This window comes from Dipodomys spectabilis, unplaced genomic scaffold, assembly GCF_019054845.1.
Source record: "Dipodomys spectabilis isolate Male_0828 unplaced genomic scaffold, ASM1905484v1 ptg000175l, whole genome shotgun sequence".
In the NCBI taxonomy this organism is placed as follows: Eukaryota; Metazoa; Chordata; class Mammalia; order Rodentia; family Heteromyidae; genus Dipodomys; species Dipodomys spectabilis.
Window position 1 is genome coordinate 9,381,188 of NW_024870852.1, and position 11,223 is coordinate 9,392,410.

The 11,223-nt window shown below is 52.9% G+C and overlaps 1 protein-coding gene across 1 annotated transcript; it reads right to left on the reverse strand.

Moving 5' to 3' along the window:
- Positions 1-889: 889 nt before the first annotated feature.
- Trib3 (tribbles pseudokinase 3) lies at positions 890-10,414 on the reverse strand. Its single transcript, XM_042694583.1, has 4 exons — positions 10,195-10,414; positions 7,809-8,099; positions 5,943-6,232; positions 890-1,960 (listed from the first exon to the last, which is right to left on the reverse strand). Exons 2-4 carry the CDS (start codon positions 8,097-8,099, stop codon positions 1,468-1,470), a joined length of 1,074 nt encoding a protein of 357 aa, XP_042550517.1. The 5' UTR covers positions 10,195-10,414; the 3' UTR covers positions 890-1,467.
- Between the last annotated feature and the right edge of the window lie 809 nt (positions 10,415-11,223).

An 11,223-nucleotide genomic window follows, 5' to 3' on the forward strand; every position in this document is an offset into this window, starting at 1 on the left:
TTTTTATTAGGCACAAGGTGAAAATATACATCTTTAATCACCAAACCATGGAATTGACTGTGGTCCTGGACCCTGAATGCCCCCAGAAAAAGTGTCTATGTGGACAGAGGAGTGGACAGGCCTGGAGCAGTCCAGAGCATTCCAAACCATGCCCTGAATCAGATAAGCGGCATTCTCTTGTTGCATTCTTGACCTTCTGACCCGCATTCTTGGCCTGCAAAGGAGACTTTTTTGTTTTTGTTTTTGTGCTGGTCCTGGGGCTTGATTTCAGGGCCTGGGCGCTGTCTCTGAGTTTTTTTCTCCACTTGAGCCACAGCTCCACTTCCAGCTTTTGGTGGTTAACTGGAGTTAAAAGTCTCATGGACTTTCTTGCCTGGGCTGACTTCAAACCTTGATCCTCAGATCTCAGCCTCCTAAATAACTAGGATTACAGGCATGAGCTCCCTGTCATGGCTGAGACTCATTTTCTTACAGTGCTGGAAATCCAGGGGTTTTCACATGCTAGACATGTGCTCTACCACTGTGCTACACCCCTCAACCCAAAGAGATTTTTTTTTTTTCTTTTTTGGCAGCATAGGGGGTTTGAACTTAGGACCTTGAAGTTGCTAGGCAAGTGCTCTCCTATGTGAGGCATTCCGTGAGCTCAAAGAAAGTCTTTTTTTGGTTTTTGTTGGGTTTTGGGGGGGGGGGGGGTTGTTTTGTTTTGTTTTGTATTTTTCTGGTCATGGGCTTGAACTCAGGGCCTGGGGGCATTGTCCTGAGCTTCTTTGTGCTCAAGGCTAGCATTCTGCCACCTGAGCCATAGCACCACTTCTGTTTTTTTCTGAGTAGTTTATTAGAGATGTGTCATGGACTTTTCAGCCCAAGCCGGCTTTGAATCACAATCCTCAGATCTCAGCCTTCTGAGTAGCTAGGATTACAGGCGTGAGCACCGGCGCCTGGCTCCAAAGAAAGTCTTGATGGGAGGCCAGAGCTGAAGAAGGCCAGCTCCGGCCTGACCCATGTTCACAGTATTGAATTGCAGGGTCAGGCCTGCAGCCTTTGGCACAGAGCTGCTCTTTCTGTGAAAGGTGCTAGATCCCAGGCAGCTAGGTTGTCATGAGAGGACTGTGCTATGGTCAGCAGGACCTGGCACAGCACAAGTGAAGGATGACCCTGGTATGAAGCGTGCCATGCCAGACTTGTGGCACATGCCAGCTCTGCCAGCTGGGAGTCTTGTTTCCCTTGCTTACTGCTATTTTCCCAGCACACAAAACAAGCCGTACACACACACACACACACACACACACACACAGCACCCCAGCTAAAATGTGGGTGGAAGAACACAGGTGTGCCCGTAGCACACCTGCTCCCCCTTTGTCCCTCCACAAGGCACTTAGGTTTGGTTCATTCCAAAGAGGCAAGAGGAAGCTCGAAGACCCCCAAACTCAGCCTGCTGTTTGAAGCTCAGCATCTACTATAGTGGCCCTAGCCATAGAAACTCAGCTCCCCTTCGCCCACCTCCTCCTCAGCCTCCTCCAGCCGTGGTCCATCAGGGACCACCTGGTCAGCCTCGCAGTGTCCGGACCGGGATGGGACCAAGCGGATGGGGTCATCTCGCAGCCATGGGTGCAGCAGGATGCCCGGGGCTGTGAGTCGCTCTGCTGGCTCCCGCCGAAGGAGGCAGCGGACCAGGCAGCGGGCCGGGGCTGAGAGGTCCTCAGGCAGCGCAAAGGCCCCCCGGCGGATCTTGCCAAAAAGCAGGACAGGCTCTGAGTCTTGGAAGGGGTAGTGGCCAGCCAACATGGTGAAGAGGGCCACACCCAGACTCCAGATATCTGCTGCCTTGCCGGAATAGGATGTCCTGGAGCTGAGGATCTCAGGTCCCACGTAGGCTGGACACGCATGCTTATCCCGCAGAGAGTCGTCTGGCCCGGTCAGCACACAGGCGTCTTCCAGGTTTTCCAGTACCAGCTTGGTCCTGGGGCAGACACAGGAGTCAGGTCCCCACAAGCCACCATCCACTCCATCACCTTCACTGGCACCCACCTGCCCAAGACCTACTGGCATATGATAGATAAGAGCCAGCCCTGGGCCACTAGATTGCCAATCCTGTCTCAGACAAGGAAACCCAGGCTCAGAGAGGTTAAATCATTTCTCAAGTCACAGAGCAATTAGTAAGATTCCCAAGGGAGCACACTTCCCAGCAAGGGCCTGAAGGGTTCAGTTTTTCTTCCACCAGATGCAAACTCAGTGCCCTGATGGCTGATTATCAGGGGAGAAACAGGATGGGTGCCAAACACAGCAGGTTCCTGCCTGAAAAGGGCCAAATAATAACACTGTGGCCCAGTATTTACTCTGTGGCCTCTATGTACCTGGCCCCGGGCTAAGCTCAGTTCCTGGCTCATTTCATTCACCCTGGCTACAACCTGTATGCAAGACATGTCGGCACAGCTCCAGGGCACTGGCCTGGGATGACAGCCCTGGGCCTCACCCAGAGCCAAGGCTGCAAACCACTTATCCTTCTCAGGCTCCCATTCCCATTTTGTCCAAAGTGAAGCAAGAAATAGTGACTTATGCTGGGCTCGCATCACTCCTAGTCTGTCTGTAACTCTAGCTACTCAGGAGGCTGAGAGCTGAGGATCTCGGTTCAAGCCAGCCTGGGCAGACAAGTCTGTGAGACTCTTATCTCCAACTAACCAGCAAAAAGCCAGAAGTGAAGGCATGATTCAAGCAATAGAGTGCTGGCCTTGAGCAAAAATGCCAAGTGGGAATGCAAGGCTCTACGTTCAAGCCCCTAGTACCAGACCATACATAAAAAATCTGTTGGGGCTGGGAAAGTGGCTCAGTGGTAGAGCGCTTGCCTTGCATGCATGAGACCCTGGGTTCGATTCCTCAGCACCACATAAGCAAAAAAAAAAAAAAAAAAAGCCAAAAGTGGTGCTCAAGTGGTAGAGCACTAGCCTTGAGCTGAAGAGCTGAGGGACAGCGCCCAGGCCCAGAGTTCAGACCCCATGACCGGACCCCCCCCTCAAAAAAAAATTAAATTTGTTTTATTTTTCATTTTAATTTTTGCAGTGCTGGTTATCCAACCACAGGCCTCACTCATGCTAGGCAAGCACTGTACCACTGAGCTATACCGCCAGTCCGAGAGATCATATTTTAATGCAAAAAATTCCAGTTTTTAAGATGTTGGCAGCCAATGTCAATTAAAAAAAAAATGATGCCAGGTACTGGTCTGTAATCCTAGCTATTCAGGAGGCCTAGATCTGAGGATTGAGGTTCAAAGCCAGCCTGCAGAGGAAAGTCCCTAAGACTTTTATCTCCATTTAACCATCAGAAAACAGGAAGTAGAGCTATGGCTCAAAGTTATACAATGCTAGCCGTGAGCACAAAAGCTCAGAGACAGTGCTCAGGCCCTGAGTTCAAGTCAAGCCCCACAATAAAGAAAGAAAGAGAGAAAGAAAGAAAGAGAGAGAAAGAGAAAGAGAGAGAAAGGGAGAGGGAGAAGGAGAGGGAGAGGGAGAAGAGAAAGGAAGGGAGGGAGGGAGGAGCAAAAAATAAAAGAGGGCTGGGAAGGTGGCTCAGTGGTACAGCGCTTGCCTACATGCATGAGGCCCTGGGTTTGATTCCTCAGCACCACATAAGCAGAAAAAGCCAGAAGTGGCACTGTGGCTCAAGTGGTAGAGTACTAGCCTTGAGCTGAAGAGCTGAGGGACAGTGCCCAGGCCCAGAGTTCAGCCCCTGTGACTGACAAAAAATGAAAAAAAGAAAAGTGCACATATCCTACTGTTTACAACTTCTACTTCATTTTCTTCCAGTGCTAGCAGGGGGTGGGAGATGACAAAACCCAGAGCTTCTGAATGGCAACCCAGAGCTTCTGAAACACCTCTTGTAAACAACCCACAGAGCACTCCTGATTGTGCCTGCCGCTGAAGGCACCACTTCCTGAGTGCCTCCTGGCATTGCACAAATGCTGACATAGCTTGGGGGAACTGAGTCTCTACTACTGCTTGATAAAGGAATGCCACTGGGCAAGGCCAAACAGCAGGTGAGAAGCAGCTCGATTTAAAACCCCATTGGAGGGCTGGGAAGGTGGCTCAGTGGTAGGGCGCTTGCCTTGCATGCCTGAGGCCCTGGGTTCCATTCCCCAGCACCACATAAGCAAAAAGAAAAAAAGCTGGAAGTGGCGCTGTGGCTCAGGTGGTAGAGCACTAGCCCTGAGCTGAAGAGCTGAGGGACAGTGCTCAGGCCCAGAGTTCAGTCCCCACAACCAGACCCCCCCCAAAAAAACCATTGGAGCTGGGGCTGCAGCTCTACAGATAGCAGAGCAATTCCTAGCAATGTACAGGACCCTGGGTTCAATCCTGAGCACCATAACAAACAAATAAATAATAAACACATGCAGTTCTGTCTCCACAGTTTCCTTTCTGTCAACTCTTCCAATGAATGCCTTGGAAAGACCAGAGAACATGCTAAAGTTATGTTCACATGTACCAGCTTAAAACACACACACACACACACACACACACACACACAAACTGCCCATTCTAGAGGTACAGAGTTGTCTTGACAGAAAATATAGAAGGAGCCTGGGGTGTGGCTTCGGTGGTGCAGAGTGCCTTTGCAGCTTCTCAAGCTTGAGGCCCTAAGTTCAAAGCCCAGTACTACAGTCCTCCCCACCCCCTTCCTATTTCTGAAATAGAAATTCAGCCTTCGGCAAACATCAGAGTACAACAACTGCTCCAGGCAAGATGGATGGCCTGGAGATTATTAGGTGAAAGTTTAAGAAGAAACAGGATGTTTATATGCGTCTCTAAATTCCTTCCCCTCCACCCCCTGCTCAAAATATATATTACAAAAGGAACACTTTAGAATTTTACAGGCCAGGTGTGCACACTGCCTGCAATTCTGGTTTGATTAGAATTAGGAAGAATGGTCCCAAATTGAGGAGATAATTATTATTACTGGTGGAACCAGGATTTGTATGCAGTGCCTTTAAGTGCCTCTTGCTTGCTAAGCAGGCATTCTATGGCTGAGCCACAGCTCCACCAAAGGAATATAAAATAAAGAACTTCACATGGCAGACACCACGTTTACCTCATGATCAGGACTAATGACACATTAAAGACACATCAACTTGAGCCTCCCAATATAAAGTGATGAGAAGGGCCTCTTGATTCTGTGGTATTCTGTGTGTGTGTGTGTGTGTGTGTGTGTGTGTGTGTGTGTGTGTGAGAGAGAGAGAGAGAGAGAAAGAGGGAGAGGGAGAGAGAGGGAGAGGGAGAGAGGAAGGGAGAGTGGGAGAGGGAGAGGGAGGGAGAGGGGGGAGAGAGAGAGAGAGAGAGAGAGAATACTGAGGCTTGAACTCAGGGCCTGGGCATTGTTCCTTAGCTTTTTCACTTCAGGCTCTACCACTTAAGATGCTCTGCCTTTCTGCTGGTTACACAGATCTTCCTGCCGGGACTGGCTTCGAACTGTGATCATCAGATCTCAGCCTCTGAATAGCTAGGATTATAGGTATGAGCCACCTGTGGGGCCCAGCTTGTGGTATTCTTTTTTCTTTTCTTTTGGTGCTGAGGATGAAATCCAGAACCTTGTGCATTAAATATGCAAGTATGCTACCACTGAGCTATATCCCAGACCTCCAACTAATTTGCTATTTTTGCTAAAAAAAAAAAAAAAAAAAATCACCTCCAATCTACAGGGCACATCAGTCCAATCCAAACTGAAGAATCTACACTGATTAGATACTGACCAGTACCCTTGAAAAGGTCAAGATCAGGCAGATACAGGTGACTCATAACTGAGTTACATCCCCAGCCCAGCGCACCTTCCTAGGTACTCCAGGGGTGGCGTTTTGAGACTAGCCCTGGCATAAACTGGGGAGACCTCCTGGGCCTCAGTTTCCCCACCTCACCCATCTCCTAGGTGCATCTCACGGTCTTGGCGGCCACACTCACCTCTCCCAGTTGGTGAAGACAAAGCGCCGCAGCTTGAGGTCGCGCAGGACCAGGCCGTGCTGGTGGCAGTGCGCCACTGCGGCGGCCATCTGACGGAAGAGCGCAGCGGCCTCGGGCTCGGGGACGCGGCGGCGCCTGCGCACCAGGCTGTGCATGTCCCCACAGGTCCGAGAGAAAAAGACATAGAGCTGAGGGCCCAGTAGGACCTCAACGGGCCGGGCCACAAGCTGGCTGGGGGGCAGCTGTGCGTAGGGCTCCAGAACAGACCGGGCCTCACAGACTGGGTACACCTGTGGGCAGAGCACAAGATGAGCACCACTGGGGACCAGGGAGCCCACTACCCTGGTAAACAGGCACTGAGCACTTTCGCCTGCTCACCCAACCCTGCCAACACCATTGCAAAGGCAGGTGACCCGCTCCACATTTCACAGTGAAGAAAGCCGAGGGGTCACGGGCTCACCAGAAGCTCGGCTGAGCCTTGGAACCCAGGCCCTTCTTCATCTGTGCTTTAAACTGCTATCCTCTTGATGCCTGAAGCTGTGAATAATTTCAAACAGAAAAACAACTCCTGAAGCAGAGAGACCCAGAAGATCAGAGATGGAGTGTGCTTATCATCACCCGAGCTTCCAGATGTGAAGCACAACTGTAATTCCAGCACTTAGAAGGCTGAGGCTGGAGGATTGCAAGATTGAGGCCAGCCTAGATGACACAGCCAGTCTCTGCCGATAAATGAATGAATGAGCCAGGCACCGGTGGCTCACACCTGTAATCCTAGCTGTTCTGGAGGCTGAGATCTGAAAATTCAGGTTTGAAGCAGCCTGGGCAGAAAAGTCTGTGAGACAATTATCTCCAATAAACCACTCAGAAAAAGCTGGAAGTAGCCGAGTGCTGGTGACTCATGCCTGTAATCCTAGCTACTTAGGAGGCTGAGATCTGAGAATCACGGTTCAAAGTCAGCCCGGGCAGGAAAGTCCGTCAGATTCTTTTTTTTTTTTTTTTTGGGTCCGGTCGTGGGGCCTGAACTCTGGGCCTGGGCGCTGTCCCTCAGCTCTTCAGCTCAAGGCTAGCACTCTACCACTTGAGTCACAGCGCCACTTCCGGCTTTTTTCTTTTTGCTTATGTGGTGCTGAGGAATCGAACCCAGGGCCTCATGCATGCAAGGCAAGCGCTCTACCACTGAGCCACCTTCCCAGCCCAGTCCGTCAGATTCTTATCTCCAATAAACCACTAGAAAACTGGAAGTGGTGCTGTGGCTCAAGCGGTAGAGCGCTTGCCTTGAGCTGAAGAGCATGGGGATAGCACCCAAGCCCAGAGTTCAAGCCCCAGGACTGGCCAAAAAAAAGGAAAGATCTACAAAGCCACCTTCTCTGAGCCCTGCTGACCCTTTCACTCACCCACCCAGCTCACACTCAGCCTACCTGTGCCAGCCACAGGGAGCTAACTGGATCGACAGCCATGGTCCTACTCTCCTTTGTGAGGACAATGGGGCTGAGATTCCCAAAGTTCCAGGTGCTAAGTCCTTTGGGGCCTTTATATAACCCCCTTTGCCCTTCTGGGACTCCCTTCTCCCACTTCTACCTGGCTAACTCTCTCAGCCTTTGCTGACAGCCCCTTAAACACTAGCACCTCTCCACTGTGTCTAGAGTGGTTACATGCTGTGGGTTGTGTAGATAAGCTGTAGATGCCCCGGGGCTGGGCACAGTCCTGCTTCACCTCTTTGGCTGCATCCCAGCTAAGAGACTACTGGCTGCTTCCCAATGCACACATCAATAAAGGAAGAGTGCTTCTGCACTCCAGCAATCCTCTAGTGCCCAGACTCTTTGCAGCCCCCTGGGATGCTCCAGGAGAGAGTACCCAAGACATTACCTTGCAGGTGTACTCCAGACCTGTGGGGCTGTGCAGGGCCCGGTGGGCCCGCCCACCCTCCTCAGGCTCCAGGAGGATATAAGGTCCCAGCTGGGAGGCAGGGGCTACTGCAGGTGCACTGTCTGGACCAGGCGGTGGGCTCAGGGACAGTGGGCAGGTTGGCAGCCCAGGCTGGGGTCTACTCCGAGCTCGTTTCACGATAGGACAATCAGTATCTAAGTCATCACTGGACTCCAACCCCTTCTTTCTGGAGTGGGGACCAGCAGGAGCAGCGAGAGGGGTGGCTTGCATCTAGAAAGAAGGGAAGAAAAGCATTATGGGAGGTAGTGAGTGGCTCCTCTCTTCTCCTCTGGCGAGGAAGTGCATCAACACAACCCTGGGAAGACCTTCCAAACAGTGGGAGAAATAAAGCATCCTGTAGATGGGGATTCCTGGGATCTAATCCTGGCTTTGGCACTTCCTGGATAGGTGGGAAAGTTCTTCCACCCTTCTGCCCTGGTTTTTGTGAAATGGGAACAGGATGTAACACTCACAGGATTTGGGGAGCAGAAGCTCACATCTGTAATCCCAGTTACGGAGCAGGTACAGATTGAGAGGACTGAGGTTCAAGGCCAGTCCCAGCAAACAGTAAAACCCACCTCAAGAAGCCAGCCAGGCTGTAATCTCAGCAACAGGAGAGGGATAAATAGGATTTCCATTCTATTCCCCCAGGGCAAAGACTTCATCGAAATCAAGCTAGAGCAAAAAGGGTTGAATATGGCTCGGGTGCTGGAGCACTGAAAACATGAAGATCTGTGTTCAAATCCCAGTACCCGCCGTCCCCCCTCCCCCAAAAAAAAGGAAGTTATACAAAAACAGTATATAAAGCCTTGCACAGCAGGGTAGGGAACAGCAAAGAATCATCACTACTGCTTCATTATTACTATTGTTATTGGTGCTATTTATTAGCAGTATGTTGGCGGTACTAGGAATTAAACTCAGGGCCTCACCATTTGAGCCATGTCTTTTGCTTTTAGGGTTTCCCTCACCCCCACTTTGGGTGGGGGATTGTTATTTGTTTCTTCAGATATGGGTCTTAGCAAAAAGGCCTTATCCTCCTAACTTAACTTGACAAATAGTTGGGTTTACAGGTAAGTATCCAAGATTACAGGCATGCACCCTGGGCATTCTAATACTTTGAGCCACAGCTCCACTTCTGGTTTTCTGGTGGTTAATTGAAGAGTCCCACAGACTTTCCTGCCTGGGTTGACTTTGAACTGTGATCCTTCCATCTCAGTCTCTTGAGTAGCTAGGATTACCAGTGTGAGCCACCAGGGCCTGGCTTTAATGATTCATACTGTAAGTCTTAAGAGATCTTCAGAGGGAGGAGGCTAGTATGACCATCTTCCCTGGGCCACCCTGTAAATGCTCAGTACCCTGTGCAGCACTGTTGCCACTCCGAGATTGGACATATTATATTCCAGGCTGTCTCATCCCAACACACATGGAAGCACCTGGCGGGCGAGGGGGAGGCTGGGATACCCTGCTTTGGACGGATGGGGTAACTGACTTCTTAAACGAGCAAGGGATTGTGTAGCCTAAGCATGGAGGCAACACATAATATCTACCTCTTGCAGTTCCCTACCATTGATGGGCAATAAGGACCATGGGCCACGCCACAGGCTCCCCCACCTCCCCCCACCCCGGGGCAGACAAGTGCGCACACAACTCTCACAAACACACTTCTTCCAGGTGACACACAGATGACCGTCCACAGACACACACAGGTGTGCACATGTGCACGTGTGCGCACAGGTGCCGCTCAGTCATCGACCTCCCCCGCCGCGCCTTCGGCCGCCAGGCCCCTCCCGTGGGAGCAGAAGCCGTGTTGAGGGGTCACAGAGCTCAGCGGACCCCCGAGACTGGCAAAGGCCGAGCCACGGGAAGGAGGTCGGGGCGGGGCGCAGCGGAGCTGCACACCCCGAGGTCTGAAGGCGCATCCCACGCCGTCGGCAGACGTGCACTAGCCACGCACACGGTACCCACGCCCACCGGGCAGCCCTGAGGCCCCTGGACCCTGAGCCCCGCGCTCCCTGCGCGCCCCACAGGTGTCCGCGCAGCGCCCAGCCCTTCCCGCGGCCCGAGCCCCGCACCCGCCATCACCCCGATCTCACCCCCGCAGGCTCCCGCAGAGCCCCGGACACCGCAGAGGCTCCAAAGGGGCCCCGCGCTCACAAAGCCCTTCCGCACCCGCCCTCCCGTGCCCGCCTGGGACCTCCGGCCCCGCCCCGCCGGGGCGCAAGCCGGCCCCACGCGGGCGGACCCCACGACCCGCCCTCGGCCCCGGCCGCCCCCCGCAGCCCTCCGGCCCCCGGCAGGTGCACGCCGCCGCCCTCCGGCCGGGTACCTCGTGCTGGCGCCCCGCGCGGGTCCCGACGCCGCCTGGGATCCGAGCCGCCCGGGCACCGGCAGGGCGAACGCGGTCCGCTCGGCTCCGGCCGATCTCGGGCCCCACGTCTAGGTCGCGCCCCGTCGACGCGTGCGGAGCCTTCCCCGCTTCCGCTGCGAGTGTCCCGGGGACGCCGCGAGCCCGGCTCTGGCTCCGAGCCTGGATGATGCAAACCTGAGCTAATCCGCAGCCGCCGCTGCCCGCCGCCCGCCGCGCGGCGCGGGATTGCACCATCTCCGCCCCGCCTCCCGGGGGGCCCCGCCCCGCCCGGCCCCTCCAGCTAGGTCCGCCCCACGCCCTGCAGGAGCTGGCCCACTAGGGCCGGAGTTTGCGGTGCGGACTGTTAGCCCCTGACTCCCTATCACCTTAGGGGAGAAATAGTTTACTTTCTAAACCTTTGTTTCCCCATCTATGAAAGAACATCCTTTTCAGGGGTGTGTGTGTGTGTGTGTGTGTGTGTGTGTGTGTGTGTGTGTGTGTGTGTGTGTGTGTGTGTGTGTGTGTGTGTGTGTGTGTGTGTGTGTGTGTGTGTGTATGCGCGCGTGCGCTGAGTTTAAATCTGGGATACCACTGGAACTGTTAGCCCCTGACTCCCTATCACCTTAGGGGAGAAATAGTTTACTTTCTAAACCTCTGTTTCCCCATCTATAAGTGGAAAGAACATCCTTTTCAGGGGTGTGTGTGTGTGTGTGTGTGTGTGTGTGTGTGTGTGTGCGCGCGTGTGCTGAGTTTAAATCTGGGATACCACTGGAACCATGCTCCCCAGCTCTTTGTGTTGACTTATACTTCAAATAAGGTCTCATGTGTCAACCTGGACCCTATCCTTCCATTTATGTTTCCAGTGTGGTTGGGACAGTAGGCTTGTTTTACCAAGCCTCGCTTTTATTGATTGAGATAGGGTCAAAGGAACTTTTTGCAAAGTTTGGAGTAGCTAGGATTACAGGCATAAGCCACTAAACTGGCTTCTTTAGTTCAAACAAATACAAA